The 16934-nt window shown below is 38.3% G+C and overlaps 1 protein-coding gene across 1 annotated transcript in view; it reads left to right on the forward strand.

Annotated features, from left to right (window-relative positions):
• The window catches only part of LOC114466902 (phosphatidylinositol 3,4,5-trisphosphate-dependent Rac exchanger 1 protein-like), a 121325-nt gene that overhangs the window by 21322 nt on the left and 83069 nt on the right, over positions 1-16934 (forward strand). The window contains 2 exon segments of the mRNA XM_028452772.1: positions 11545-11610; positions 11754-11876. Of these exon segments, the coding sequence (XP_028308573.1) occupies positions 11545-11610; positions 11754-11876 (189 nt within the window).

Genomic DNA, 16934 nt, shown 5'->3' on the forward strand with positions numbered 1-16934 from the left:
AATAATCTTTATTTATATATCACTTTTCAAAAACAGGCTTACAAAGTGCTTTACAGATAGTAAAGACAATAATTATTGTTATTGCTCCATATTGAAATCAATGTATTTGAAATGGCAAAACTGTCCCAATAGTTTTCTCCACATAGTATAGTGAACTTTTTCTTTGACTTTTGCTTCCATTGTTGCACTAAAGAAGTGTCAGAAGGAACTTGTTGCATGTTAAGATGCTATGCCAATGACCACTGTGTTTGTGCTCAGTCGTATTACTTCAATATCTTAATTTGTTTATTTAAAACTTGGTGTGCTGATTGGCTCTTTCACCACCCAAAGAACATCTCCAGGGTGAAAGGTTTCATGACTTAGAAACATCAGCAGAAGTGAGATGTTAAGTTAACCCAGCAGGTCTCTCAGATCTATGGACACAGGTCAGATAGTGGAGCCCAGAGTTCACAGCAAACATGGTGAAGCTGCTTTTAGTTGTTATGCTGCAAAGAAGTGGAAAAAAAACTGCCAGAACAGCTGAAGTCAGCATCCAGTGGGAACAGTTTTAAATCCAAGTTAAAAGCTCTTCTTTTCTCTACTGTTTATGACTGAGCTTTTTTACTGCTTTTACTCTTGATTTGTAAACCCTGTTTACGGTAATTTTCTAATCTGTCTAAATGTTTCATTTTTAATCATGTAAGGCACAATTGTGGCTCAAGCAGATCTTCTATTGTCTTTGGGTTATTTTGAACGTGTCCTCAGTTGTTTTATATAGTTGCATTGTTACGAAAATTTTTGTGTAGAAACATTGATGTTTTTTGGTTAAAGCTGCTGACATTAAAACACAACAGAACAATTTGGCGCTACAGTATGTGCGCTATCTTTCTCTTTAGTACAGGACTGATTTTAGTTTTTTCCTTTATTTGTGTTTTCTTAAACCATACCGGACCTAAGCAGAGTAATTCACAATGAAACGCTCACAGCCTGACAGTGAGATCCCTGAAATCTCAGGCCTTTTGTCACTGGGAGTGTGAAAACACTCGTACGGCAGTTTTTCAGAGAGGGTGAAGGAAGGGGCGCCAGGGTTGTGAAAATGTTAGCTTTGTGTTACACACTAGCTAGTTTCCCATCAACCTGCATACTCTGGGACAGGGGTCACCAACGCGGTGCCAGCGGGCACCAGGGAGCCTGCATGGACCATGTGAGGTGCCCTCAGGAGCTCTAGTCACCAGTTAGTACTTACCGGTAGTACTGCTGCATGTGATAATATTTTAGTATGAAATTAACCGTCTTTAAATATTTATTTTCACTGAAATATTGTGACTAATGTTTTTAAGTGTTGCAGATTTGGTGTATGGTCAGTGGCATGTTATATATATAATATATGTATAAGGTTTTAAAAACGCAAGGTGGATTTTACACATGTTGGTGGTTTTACAATTAGTTAAAAGTTGTTTGTTAGTAGCTAGTAAAATAGGAACATAGTGTGTTTCTATGAAATGTAGGAAATTAAACAATTGCATAAATTAGAAAAAACAAAGTGTTGCATATTGAAAGTTATACATTTCCTACCTTTTTAAGTTAACGCTAGCCTTCTTTATCATCATACCCCATAAATAAAGGAAAACCATGAAAATGTAGTATTTAAGAAGTGTTTTTCAAGCTGGTTGCCCTGCCGGATTATACAGTACCTATGAAGTATCTCACAGTTTCAGAAAGGTTGGTACCCCTGCTCTAGGATGTCTTCTCTCTGCAGGTGTCTGTAATGTTATGGTCAACGATTGCATTGTGGGATGCTCTAGTCTAGCCTCACCAGTGGGGAAAAAACCTCTAAAACTTTTCCTTTTATCAACAGATTTAGTCATGATTTATCTACTCAACACATGTCATATTTGTCTCTGAAGGAGATTCTGTGATGTGTAAAAGGATTTAAAATAGCCTGTTACACATTGAATTATTAGGATGATAAAAGTGTCTTCATTGATACGGGTATTTTTTTCTCAATGCTTTGTGGCGCAGGTTGGACTTTCCTGGGTTTAAGATGTTGAATTATAAGCGATGTAATTCTGCATTAGTGTTGTACTTGGCAGCCACTTTGCGGTCGGTGAAGAAGCTTTGTGGTTTTGTGTCCTCAGGGATTGCATCATGATTCGTTTCCCCCTCACAGGCCCCGTCACCTCTGTGGCAAGAGAGCATCGTGTGCAATATGTATGCAGTGCTGCAGCTGAGCCCTCCCTGGGCCGCTCTGACTCACTGCTCCAATCCAAGAACGTGGAAAATGGGATTTTAGGTCCCATCTGAGCAAACAATATTACACTCTGATAAATGTCATATTCTTTTTATAGATAACGGGCGTTAATGAGACGCCTTTTGCATGCAATCTAATTTGAGCTGCTCTGAGGGTTTTTACAGCCGTCAGCCATAACAATATGACGATGTGTAGTGCACAATATTTTGCTGGTTTCACTCAGCGTATATTCATATCCTTTGATATGAACCTATATTCATTAATTTAACAAAATAGCTTTTCTGTTTGATCCAACAGGTCAACCACAGAAATGTGGATGGATGAGTATTAGTTGGTAATAACCCAGACACACATTTATCGCTTTTTCATCCTTCAATTATATATGATAGAAACTGAAATCTGCTCACCAGGAACACCCAACAACAGCTACAGGTTTACTCCGAGACAGCAAACCAACCATTTCAATCTGGCTCCTGTTGAGATGCCTTAAACATCATAACTTTGAAGTCCAAATTTTCCTTTTTTCCCCCAATGTATTGCGTTCACTTTATAAAAAAAGATGTTTTTGATTCAGGGGTTCCTTGTTTAGAGGGAAATCCTTTTATTTTCTCTCATGTCCCTCTCTTTCTCATCAAATATGGTGCATACTATAGATTGTTTATGTTTAGATTGTTATGCTTGTATAACATCAAACCGTACCTCCCAAAGATCGAAAAAGGAACCTACGTTATTGTACACTATATCTACCTTTAGACCTTTGTCTTTAAACTATTCTATGAGGCCACAGATTGATAAGTATTCATCCGTTCCTTCTCCAAATGTGATTGGATAGATGATGCTGCGCTAACGTCAGAGTAGAAGGTGAAGGAGTCACCTGAGATGGAGATATGAAAGTAAACATGATCATCAGCTGCGTCCCTCTGCCTCTCAGTGCATGAAGAGATAATCGCCTCCACAGCTGCCCCATGTTTGGAGACTCAAATGTTTTTCCCCAGTAGTCCCTGGCTTAGCTTTTTACTGTGGAAATGACTGGTCTTTGTTCAAAGATGTCTTAGTTTGATTATTATACAGTATATCTGTTTTCTTTTTGACCATTTCTGCATTTGAGGTGTAACGATCTATCGCTTTAGATTGATATACAGTGGGGAAAAAAGTATCCTGAAGCCCCATTCGCACAGGACTAGTTTTACCAAGGGACCACATGCGATTTGTAATAATTGCGGAGGATGTCTGTAATGTTAATCCCGTGCAAATCAGCCATGTCAGTAATTTGTAAAGTAAAAATTCCCCCGCAAATTACCTATACACCTTTTTGTGTGATGTCAGCCGCCATTTTAAGAGTGGTAAACATTTGCCTGACAACCGCTATTTACCGCTGATATCACGGTGGAGATTTTGCCATCTGGCTGATTTTTATCGTATAAAGCCCAAATCCTGCGTAGTATTTGGCTGTCATGACCACGCCTGGCTGAAGGAAAAGATAGCCTTTTACAGAATACAGACAGAAAAAGGCCAGAAACAGAAATTATGGATCCATTCACTGAGGCGAATTAACGTAGATGGAACTACATGGAGCCCAAAATCAAAGTGGTCGTATGTTTGCAGTAGACATACTGTTAATGGTAGGTTGTGTATTTAGGGGATCTAATTTCTTCCTGACTGATTTTATGACATAGATTATGAATTAGTCTACATTCAAATTGTAATTTATTCAGTAATGACTGAAATGTTTGACTAGTATGTCTAACTTGAAGATAATCAACGTGAAATTACCAGTAAATATGCAATACGTTGATTGTATATGAACTTTAAGTATATTAAATAAACAAATGTGCTTCATATACCCATTTATGTTCTAATTTAGGCTGTATTGTTATTATTATATTATTAGCGGCGCTAGCCTAGCATAGCCACATCGCTTAACGAGCCAATTATCATGATGACACGGACCTATGTAGACACAAAAACACATACATGAGCCTACTTTAAAGAAAATGTATGCATCCAAGCTTTTGTAAGTCCTCATCTTCATTGTGTTGACGCCAGGGCTGTTAATCAGCTACTCGTAAATAACAGGCCATTGGAGATCTGGCCATGTTGTCAGGTCGTTTTTCCATGAACGTTGAGGTGCTTGGTATGGACATGATTCTGAACCAACCAGATGTAACTTCCCTTCATATTGGTGCTTGGCGTTTTGCTCTAATCTGCTGAAATATTCGTACAACATTGAGTAAAACCTTCGTGTTGTCCGCTGTAAATAGTGTGAATAGCGGTTGTCGGGCAAATGTAAACCCCTCTTAAAATGGCGGCGGGCGTTGCTAAGGCAAATGTCCCGATGATGATGCAACCGTGAAAAGGAGTATTATATTTTGCAGAACTCCGAGGTCCTGTGTTAATACTAATCCAATGCGAATAGGCCTCTCTGTGATTTAGACAGAAATGGGCAGGATCTGATGCGTGATTACACGGGACATATTTTCATTTATTTTTTATGAATTTTAAGGTTTCTTCTCGTGTCCAGTTTCTTCTTAGCGCTGGCCATGTTGTAAACAATGTGAGCGAATGTTACGCAATACATAGCGCGTTGACATCATACCCGGAGATGTCCGTAAATTTCAGCTAAATCTCAGGCTTCGGTTATCCGGTGCGAATGTGCCACATAAAAAGCAGACGTTGGGGGTCATTTATTTATTACATGGGGTCCCCAGATAATACTTATCCTGGGCGAATGCGGCTTTTGACAGCTCTCTGGTCTTAGCCGTGGTGGAGGTTGCTGTCTGATTGTTTGAAGGTGTAGACAGGTGTCTTTAGTGCAGATAACGAGTTCAAAAAGGTGCCATTAATACGGATAAGTTAGAAGTAACAGGTCAGTGAGAGCCAGATTTCTTGCTTGTTTGTAGGTGCCAAATACTTATTTTATGCATGAATTTACAAATAAGTTCTTTAAAAATCATACAATGTGATTTTCTGGATTTTTTTCATATTCTCTCTCACAGTTGAAGTGGACATATGATGAAAATTACAGACCTCTTTCATCTTTTTATGTGGGACAACTTGCACAATCGGTGGCTGCCAAATACTTTTTTGTCCCACTGTATCTATTGGTTAAGCAAGGATCCAGTTAAATAGATGGAAATCTAAACCATTGACCAACAACGTGAGTGAAACAAAGCACAGGGCTTTTTCTAAATATTTTTATTGAAATGTCTGAAAAATTTCCTCAATGAAATTGTCAAAACATAAAAATTGCTTTGTATTGTTTTCTAGGTGTAATGTAACCAGTTGTGTTAAATGGGTATATAATATTGTCTTGCATAGATCGAAGGCCCCTGAATCGAATTTAAACTGAATCGTGCAGACTTTGTGATATACAGTAGGCAAATATTGTACCGTTGTCCAAAGAATCATATGGACAAAGTTTCAGATCTACAGTACCTGGACATATACTGTACAACTACTTCACTGACTTTCCGTTGTCCTATTTTGGAGAATGCTTAATTGCTGTTTTACCAGGCATTTTTTTTTTTTTTCCTCGGGATGTCTGACCTATGAGAGAACAGCGGCTCTGTGAATGGCGTTTGTTTTGTTTACAACTTTGTACCGATACAGACTGCTGTAGGGGTGGGAACCTCTGGGTACCTCACGATACGATTCAATACGCGATACAAAGCTCACGATAACAATTATCTCACGATATGACGATACTGCGATTATCGATATATTTGTCAGAAATCAGTAATCTCAGCTTTTTTTGTTTGTTTTTGCGGAGTTCTCCTGTGGACCAACCCAAACCCACTCCTGCTTCCTTAGCAGAGGAAGACTCTCACAGATGAGTACAGGAGGACTAATAAATAGTAGAAATTGTGCTCGGGACAAGAAATAACATTTACACATAAAGACATAGTCTAGGGCTCATAAAAAAATAAATCAAAGGTATTTATTCTGGAAAACATGATAATTTACTGACAAAGGTTGAAATTGGCGCTTGCAAGATTGGGTTTGTTGACCAACGGTCATGTGACTTGAACTTCATAAAAGTTTTACACATTACATTGTTGGATTGGGAATCCCATAGAAGAATGCAAAGATGAAGCAGAAAACTTTCTTTAAGAAATCTTTTTACTTTGATATTATTGTGATTTATTGTGTTTCTTTGCCAGACGAGGAAGACAGATTCTATTGATGCCATTTTTGTTCTGGTTTGTTTATGGTGTTCCAGTCACTCCACGAGACATTACATTTCAACAGTATTTGAGTGTTTCTATGGAAAGCCACAATATCAACATCCATCATTGTTTTGGCACAACTTTCAATCTGTGAAAACTTTGACAGAGTTTTAGTGGTCAGTCACACTGGCATCAGCAGTGAATGAGAACAAACTTTTGGATAAAATACATACAGTTTGAAAAATGTTAGTTATCATTTTCCAGCAGCTTAAAATTCACTCCTTACAAAATCAGACAGCTGCTTTCAAACTAATGGTAATGAACACAGTCGCAGCTCTTTGTTAGGGACTCTTGCTTTTGTAGTTTTTTGGGAATTTCACGCAGAAGCCTCTAGAGAAACTGCTTTTTCTTGTGAGTAAATGATAAGGAATGCTGCCTGCTTGGCTGAAATCTATCTTTAGAGTGAAAACAGTATGATTACAAGTGTCAAGTTAGAAAGTCACATGGTTGGGTTTGATAGTCTGCAGAGGTTTTCTACAGATTACATCAATTTTTTATTTTTATTTTTTTTGACTGAAAAGTTTCAAAGAAGCTTCTTTATCTTGAAAATAAAGTGTGTTTTATATCTGGATTTTTTTCTGTGTAGTTTACATGTTGTCCAGGGAGGTCGATCAGTATAAGCTGATAAAGAAGATGATGGATATACTCAGCTCCACAAAGTATAAAGTATCAATTCCATGTGACTGGTTCACAACATTCATTATAAGTAGGTGTGAGTGGGATTGAAAGTGTCTGTTAGTGTTGTGCCTGTTATCAGCTGACACCTCATATTTACAGTACTTTTTACAGGGTGTGTAATTTGGCTAAAATATGTGCGGTAATTTTGATGTTTATTGCAGAAATCACAAAGTATTTATTTAATTAAGATTCAGGTCAACGTGAGCAGAGCATACGTCCTTATCTTTTTAATATTTTTTGAATGTGGCGTTTCCAAACTCAGTGATTATTCTACTTTTAGAATTCTAGACACTATCACTTTCCACTGTGGTCTGCCATTATTGTTTTACAGTTCTTCCTAACTGTGGGGTGTGTATGGCTTTTTTAGGCTAACTAACCATTTGGCAGCACATTGACTGTAATTACTATTCACAGTCCATGTTTATAGAAAAGTTGTTTTGCCTTTTTAGTCTTCTCTCTTTTATTGTGTTTATTTTTCTAGAATAAAGACAAGGATACATTACAATGCATCATTGGTAGAGTCAGTTTAATTTCAGGTCTGGATATGGTGTTACTGGTACTGTTATAGATTTAAATAGATACAGAAAGCTAACAAGATAGTAGGGGTGGGATGAAAGACAGAGCATTCTATAAGATAAGATGGATGATAATGGGCTCACAAAAATGCTATATTTTGAAAAGGGAAAAAATGAAAACTAAGAAAATTGCATTTGAAGAAAAAAAAAACCCTATTTATTTTAGGGTATTTGACTTTAACTTTGGGAATACTTGCATACTTACTCAGGGTATGACCTTTCAACTCAATAGGAATATGAAATAAATAATATAAATAAGACATTTTTTTCCTTTTTAAAGTGCAAATAGAATGCAAAAAGAGAGACTGACAATTCATGCCATTTTGAAATATAACCAAATCATGTTGTTTTTTTAATGCGTTTGTTATTATCAGATATGTTGTTGCACGATACGTTGTCCCACCTTTAAGAGATGATATAAAATATTAATGTTGGTTTGTAAATATGTGGAAGGTGAAGGTTTGAAAGTGTTTAACTTTTAATTCATTGGTTCTCAGACTGCTGTCACACAACAGCAGAAAGCTGCCGGATGGAGAAGATGTTTGTTCCTGTTTGTTGACCCACTTTCTCTTTCCTTTATCCTTTTATTTGAAAACACAGACATGGGCAACTTGCAGGTCTAGAGCCAGGTGCATCGGCCCCTAGTTTAATATTGTGTGGCCCCCAACATGCACACAAAAACGCAAAAATATAGCATAATCACAAAAGTCACAAAATGACAACAAAAATGTACAAAATTATGCTAAAAACACACAAATCAACTACAAAACACAAAAAAATAACAGAAAAATATACATAACAACAGAAACACAAAAAAATATTACATAAATACAAACATTAACAAACTCATGGTTTTCATGTGATACAGGGAGGAAGAAGGGCTTTGACGATTTGGTGTTTTCATAAATGTTTATTTATTGTATTTATTTTCAATTTTGTTGATTTTGAGTCGGAATAGTGCGTGAACCAGAGCAGCAGCAGCTCCTCCTCCTTTCCGCACACAAACACAACCAGACTCTCTCCTTACCGCTTACCGCTCTCCGTCGTTCGTCACCGCGTAAAAGTTGGAAGCCGTCCAATCCCACAACCGAGTCCGTTGTTAGCGCTGTGAGCCACGTATCCGTAAACATTCCCATCGTTTCATCCTCAGTTCACAAGCAATGTCGGGTCTCGTGTAGCATTAGCATGGAGTGCTAACAGCTGATGTGTGTAAACAATGGGTCTGTGGCTCCAAGCAGTGACTCCCAACACGATCAGCAGCAGAAAAATTAGTGCAATTTGGGCGTCCAGTAGTGCAGTGCATTTACACATATGGCAATAAAGTATCATACATATATTCTATATTAAACCGCAGTGTTTGTTTTAGCTGTTGGATAGTTGGAGAGGGAGGAGCTCACATTCTTGGAGGCGTGTTAGGTGACGTCACCTGCCAACGTGGGCAGAATCCTCCTGTCCTGTTTAAAGCTGACTTTTTACAAAATATGGAATAACAAGGGAGGAGGGAACAGAACTTTTAAAACTTTGTCTCTCTGAATGAGGCTAAAGGGATGTATATCACTGTAGCAAAACCATTATAAAGTGATTTTTTTCATCATACCTCCCCTTTAATGCACTTGAGTTTTGTTTTATTTGAAGGGCTAATATAAATTAAAAAATTTGTTGTGCTTTTTTTTTGAAAAGCAAAGGCTACTGGAATATTTGAAATGTCAGTAAACATTTACTTTCTTTAAAAAACATGTCTAAAAAATTATTCTAGGCTATTCATGCACTATTAAAAAAAAATAGTGAAAAACTTAACAACCGCATTCGATATTCGGTGCATCCCTAATTATGAACCACTCATTCATTATTCAAAAACACACCAATGGCAGAAAATGACAGAAAAATATACACAATGACAACAAAACACAAAAAAACCTTTGTTCTTTCCTGTGAAAAAGCTCAGATTGGTCATTATTCTAAATGCTGACATGAATGTAAACAATGTTGATAAAAGTTACCCACGTACTAACTTGTAGAGCAGGCGGACTGTGCAGGTTAGACCCATCAGTTTCAGTGTGATGGATGGACAAAAACAAGAAGTGGGAATATCAGGAACTGTTTGCAGATTCACTTCCTTGTTCTTCACCCATCTGCTGTCCACGTCAGATATCTGATTGGCAGGTTTCGGACGCACGCAGACTACCAAAGTCTGAAAAAGACGCATTACGGCTGACTTTTGGTGAAGAGAGAGAGGAGCCGTAACCATTAATGGGTTATTGTGGCAGATGTCTCACAGTTGAATGGTCAGGGCCATGGTACTACTCTCTGTTAGAACAAACATGTCAGGTGTTGAAAGCATGGGGGTACCTGAGGGACGGAGAAATTACATCGCATGAGCTTCACAACAAGGAAGGACAAACATGCAATTCTTTCTGACTATAGCTCAGATGTTTTTGGCCTTTTCCTCCAGTCATTTAAACCTTTGATGTTCAAAGAGTAAGACTCACAGTGGCAGTACATGGTAGCAAATGCACTGCAGTGTTTAAACAGCTAAGCTTTAAAGTTACAGTTGTGGTCAGGGTTGGGGTCAATTACATTTTTCAGTTACAATTACATTTTCAATTACCCATGTTCAATTACATTTCAATTACGGTTACAGTGACCAGCATTTTTTCCAGTTGCAATTAAATTACAATTGTTTTTTAGCCTCAGAAAGTCAATTAAAGTTACATTCTCAATTACTAAAGTTCAATTACAATTAATCACAATTACTGAAAAATAAATAACCTAATAAAAGTTAACCTTCCTCTTGTGCTAGCTTTTTGTTAGCATCTCTTATGATAACGGGTCCTAAATCAGCTGTAAAATACACTAAAAACGAATATCTATCATCTCATTTCTTTCCTATCTATTGGTTACTTTGTTAAGCTTCCTAATTTAAGAAATTATAGGTTTTATTATTTTTGGTGTGGGCATCTGAGCCTTTCTTGTGTCGGTATACCCCACGATTTATATTTTTTAATATGGTAAACATGTAACATGGTTCCCCAGTTTAGTGTTAAAAATTAGAGGTGTCCCAATCAGATATTGTTATCGGATATTGTCCAATATCAGCAAGAAAACAAATATCAGATTTTATTCAACTGCATGACTAAAATCACAGATATAAGCTCTCCGATAAAATGTTCCGCTCCAGCACTTCTATCCATAGGTGACTGTGGTTCACACTCCAACAAAGTAACCTACTGTTGCTGACTATTGTTCTCTGTTTGAGTGACATCACTTGATCAAGTCTTTTCTAACATTCCACACTACAAAATAAGTAATAAAAGTAGGTATGATTTGTGCTGATATCGCATCGACTCAATATCGGTCAATACGCAATGCTGCAATATCGGTAACATATCGGACGTGAAATTGTATCGGGGGCATCCCTATTAGATTGTTTTATCAAAAGTTCATGGCAATTACAATTACAAAGTCAATTATCTAAACTCAATTACAATTTATTTACGATTAAGACAGCTACAGATTATTAAAATCACAATTACAATTATGATTACACCATATTTGTAATTAATTATAAATTACACGATTACAATTATAATTGACCCCAACCCTATTAGTGGTATTTCCCCATGTTGACCCTCAGGCTTTAGCTTCCACAGCCTGTGTGTTCCTCCTTTGGTCCAGACCAGGGGTCCCCCAGCCCTGTCCACTCCTGCAAAACTTCTTATTCTCCCATTGCAAAACTTGTTGTTAGTTTTATTGCCATTTCATCTTTTCTTTCTATTGAGCCTCTGATTAATTATCTGTTATTCATAATTCTGCATCATTTGTGTTTAATTTTCAGGCCTTTTTGCACAGAATCAGACAAACTGCCGATGACCAACAGTGTCTTTCACCTGAACACGTCAAGGTACCACAAGCCCAGTGCTTTTTTTAATCCACTTTTTGTATATCCCCACTTCACTTCCAATGTGTTTTCCTTCCCGTCTTCCCACCCTTTATCTCTTCCTTCCTTTACATCCTCTTCCGTTGACATCATCCTCCTGTTTGCAGATTCTGTTTTCAAACATTGAGGACATCCTGGAGTTGCACAAAGAGGTTTTATCTGCCGTGGAGGCCGGTCTGCAGCCCGAACCCCAGCCTCAGCATGCACTGGGACACATTTTCCTCCAGTTTGTAAGTGCGCATCACACAAACGGTGCAGTAGTTGCATGCACAAATTCCTCTCTCACCGAGAAACACATCCTGCTTTCATTGGCAGCCCGTAACCACAGATGCAGGAAGGGCGTGCAGTGGCTGCTGCAAAAGAAACACAAAACAACCTCTTTCGACTTTTTCTTCTGAAACTTCCCTGTCTCTCCACCTTTCACCCCCCACACACTCACTCAGACCCCCCCACCCCCCCATCCCCACCACCAACTTTTACTTTCCCTTTTCAACAGCTGTGCATCCTGCCATGCCAACATCTTCCCACTTCTCTCCATCTTTCTGGATCAGTTTGTACTGCGATCTCCTCCACGCTGCTACGTCCTTCTCTTCTCACCCCTCCACCTTTCTCCCAGCTCCCCTCTGTTTGAACCCATTTAGCCCCAGGGAACAAACAAAGAAGTGTTTGTGCGCTGGGAGGAAGAGGTGGTGTGTGTCACTCAGTGAGAGGACAGAGTCTGCTGGTCCTTCCCTCTCGCTCCCTGTTTATCCCTCTGATAAACTATCCACTTTAACTTCTCTCAGGGACAAAATGCATCACCGTCCACACGCAAAGGCTACGACTCCTTATGAGCAGCAGAAGTATGACATTATTGTGCATTAGAGTGTGTCCTTTTGCTTTTTGTTTTGTCTTTTGTGTACATTTTGCCATATTATTTCCAACTATTAAGATTTAATAGACACAAGATTATTTATACACAATCCTGATCCTTACTGTTTAGTAAAACATAGAAATAGAAAAAGTCAAACTATACCATAAAGTTCAAAATGTTTAAGAATCTTATTTTCTTCATTTAAATCTCCCACAAGTGCATATCCAAAAAAAAAAAAAAAAACAGGAATTCTAAAGTTTTTCAGTGATGCGTGGATAAAGAACTGATACACATACACATATCATGTAAACCCAAGGTGTTGTTTGTGTTATGTTAGTCGTTAGGGTTCCATAGGGGTGACAAATTTTCATGAGAATTTAAGTTAATATTCACTTTTCACGGCTATTATTTATTGCAATTATCCAGAAATTGTGAGTCATTTTAAATAACCCCAATGTATGGGTAATTAAAAAAAAAATATTTCAATAGAACATTTACAGTATTTTTTTAATTATTCCCTACATTTCTGAGCCTAAGTGTGAAAGTTATAGTGTTAATTGTTGTTAATTTTTGATAGTAGTTGCTACTGTTATTGTTGTTAGATTGTTGTCAGTGTGTTTGTGTTGTTAGAGATATTCATTGTTAGTTTTTGTTGCTTCACTAGCCTTTTGATTTTTTTTTTCCATTCTGTAAAATTGGAACCATTAAAAAAAGACCCCAAAATGTTTTTTAACCTGTACCTAAAACCCAATAATAAATAAATGAATATGTAAATCATACAAACGAGTTAGGATAACTTAGAGACCTGTTTGCCCTTGTATGGGTCACTATCAGTCTCATCAGTGACACTGAACTGTGAACCGGTCCATAGATCACAGCTGAATGGTTCATCAAAATGAATCACATGTGTGAGCTGTCACAGTGATTCAGCCTGTCGGGCTGAGTGCCAGCGAGGAGAATTGATTTAAGGAGCCCGACATGTTTTTTCCATCAGGCTGTGGTTGTGCTTGACAAGGAAGCAGCAAGTGCTTTGAATTCTAAACGCTGGAAACAATACTGGTGCTTCTTCTGCCATTTGGTTTTAATGAAACCTAAACCAGGGCATGAAGGACAGGAAGGAATATCTGTGTCTCAAGAGAGACAGAGAGATGCATTACAGGGAAGAAGATGAGCCTCTTCCCATTAACTCTATTAGTCCTCTGAAAGTGTGCTGTGGTATCAGGTACTGAGTTGGCCATTCATCCAGGGGAGGACCCTATTTTTTTGGTTTTGTTTGTGATTATTATTAACTTTCACAGTATAGCCTCTGATTTTCTGCTTCAAAAGTGATCAAATTCTGTTTCAGGGTGAACTCATTGGAGCCCCAGTAATGACATGGTAAAAAAAAAAAATACTAATTTGTGCGCACGAAATACTAATTCATAAAACTAGGCAAGACCTGTATTCGCAAGGCAAATACGTATTTGATAATTGAAAAATTACAAACACTTGACACTTGACTTGACCTTGACATTTTGGCTCCAAAAAAGGTCGACTGCACATTTTTGACATTGCCCCTATGAGATGACATATGTGTCATTAGTGCTGCATTAATAGCCTAGGAGGAATTCCATGAAAAAGGATAATAATAATAATAACTCCTATGAGAACAATATATTTGGCAATTTTGAATTGCCAAATACAATGATGGCTGTACTGTTAAATTTCATTAGATTTGTAAGAGGTTCCAGTGAAGCTTCTAAGATAAAGACATGTCGTATGATACACTTGACGCTGTGTGTGATATTATAAATGTGTAGCTTGCGACACTGCCTCCCTCACCATGTATCCATTGCAGCCGGCTTTGACCTCTGTGACCTTTGTCTCCTTCTGCACCAACACCTCTCAGCAAATCAGCTGGCCCCAACTGGCGCCCTCCAGTCAGGGCTTTTGACCTCTAAAGCGGGGGTCGACACCATGGCTGGGATTGGATTAACCTCCCTCATTGTTCCACAAGACTTGTCTGTCAATCACAGTTAGAGAAGGAAAATAAGAGGATTCATTGCAATTCAAAGTCAAGATGGTTGAGGAAGCCACACACAGAACACAATGAAGTTGAGGCTTTTATTTTGAAGAGGACGAAATGAAACAACTTGTCCTTCTGACGGGGACTGTCAATGCTTACGTTGGAGAACAACGCGCACTTCTCTGGGCAACCCTCTCCTTTGCTTCCAACTGAATACACACATTTGTTAAGCTGTCATTTAAAGATCACGGTTTGCTCAGAATGATTCAAACCCTGCCGAGGTAAAAGTGACTCACAGTAGAGGAGAAATCACAGACATCAATATTTGCTCTATTTCGAGGAATGTGTGTACAAGCTGTGTGCGAGTGGCAACAGACATGTCATTGTGTACCTCTAAACTACGCCCATTACGCTTTGACTGGGTGTGATAACAGCTTCTCATCTGAACCCCTGGAATAATGTTCTACTAATGGGGATTCAAATAAAGACTGATGTTTATCAAAGGTAAAATTGACGTCGGTACCCAGAATAGCCCAACTGTCATCGTCGTCACAGTGTCTACTCCAACTTCATTCCAGTTGTGTGTAGATTAACACACTACTTGAAGTGTACATGGGGATGTCTTTGTAGTTTGTTTTTTCACCAGTGGAAAGGAAATAACCTGGAGCGGGCCTTCAGGGGTAAACATGGTAGCAAAGAGGCGTGCTGCGTTTGTGATCATATTCAAAAAGTGGTTATTTTTGTTCACAGTGAAGTCGTCCAATTAAAGAACGAGCCAAACTGGAGCTTCTGTAACATTCACCCAGATTCAACATCAGAATTCTAGTAAAAGCTTTAAAGTTCAGCTTTGATACAAGCAGGCTTCATAATGTCACATTAATACGTCTCTCTTTTGTGGCTTAATTTCCATACGTTTGTGATTCTGTGCTAAATAACAGGAGGAAAAAAGCAAACAATACTGATTATGTTTGCTTTACCAGCTATTCGTGTGTCTGATTGGTTAGTTATTGTTGGGAAATTATATTTTGTTTATGCTGCAACAACTTTACACACTTCTTTTCAAACTATATTCCTACCATCAGGACAAGATCTCGTAGAACAAAAATGACTCACCATGGCTTGATGACATGTCATCAGAGGGGTATTCCATAAAGTAGGGTTAACAAACTCTGAATCTATTCATAAACTCTGGGTCAACATACCCCACCATGGGAAACTCTGGGTATCGGATTCCATTACAGCTGGTATGAAGTGGGTCAATCAACTCTGAGTATGTAAACCTTGGGTTACTTATGTGCACGCACGCGATAAAAAGCCATCATCAATGGATTGATGGTTACACGAATTACCATGGTAACCACCCGGAAGAGAGTGATTTATTCACCCTGATGGGTGAAATAAGCCCCGTTTGAGGAATATGAGCCTGTTCTAAAGGTGCGTTCACACAAAACGCACCTTCAGTGACTATAATGGCTTAAATCACCCATGATTTGTCACGCTTTTTGGTCACTTCATCACTTAATCGCTTCAGTGACGTGACGAGCGGGGAACAATATGAATAAAATGTGTCTGAGGAGACGTGGCAGCACCATAGGATGGCTGCCTAGAGAGCCCTCCTGTTACACTGGATATAAAGACAGTGACTGCTGCTTGATAATGCATCACTTATATTGATTTTTAATGTAATATTGACGCCGGTCATCTCGACGTCCAAAAAATATGTCATAAAAAAGACTGAAGCGGGCTGTGAACCCGCAACCCTTTGCTTCTAAGCAGCGGTGTTATAATTCACTGCGCCACCATAACTTCAAAGGTTTGTATCCAGGGAACTTTCCTACAGATGTCAGTAGGCGTTTTAATGCAGATCAACCTCTCAGTGTCTTTCACTTAATGCTCTGCATCCACAATGTTATAAAGAGGAAAAAAAATGTTTTAAAAAAAGTGTTCCTTGAGAAGCGGTGTTCAGGTGGGCAGAGCCAGGTATAAACCCAGGGTTTCTTTGATAAAATCTGCCACTGAGCAGGTTTAGTTCACGGACAATGTTACCATGGTGACATACTCAAAGAAGATACCTTGCGTTTAGGAATGGGATACTCAGAGTTTCCCTCATTTGAGCCCGAACATACTCAGAGTTTGAACATAACCCGCTTTATTCAATACCTCTCAGGGATATTGAGTCGGATCATTTAGCTTAAAAAAGATTTAATCAAATGAAATCTAATTTTAAATACAATACAAAGGTAAACTGATTAAACCGAAACACAACTTGTCCTGTCTGAGATATCACTAGCTTGTGGTGTACTTTATTTAATTTCTATGTAAAATTAATGGTGATACAAACAAAAAAAACCCTCATTTTAATATTGTTGTTGTGCGCCAAAACCAGCTGAGTGTTATTTAGCTTCAGATGAGTCATGGCTTCGTGTGTCT

Source organism: Gouania willdenowi, chromosome 7 (assembly GCF_900634775.1).
Source record: "Gouania willdenowi chromosome 7, fGouWil2.1, whole genome shotgun sequence".
Lineage (NCBI taxonomy): Eukaryota > Metazoa > Chordata > Actinopteri > Blenniiformes > Gobiesocidae > Gouania > Gouania willdenowi.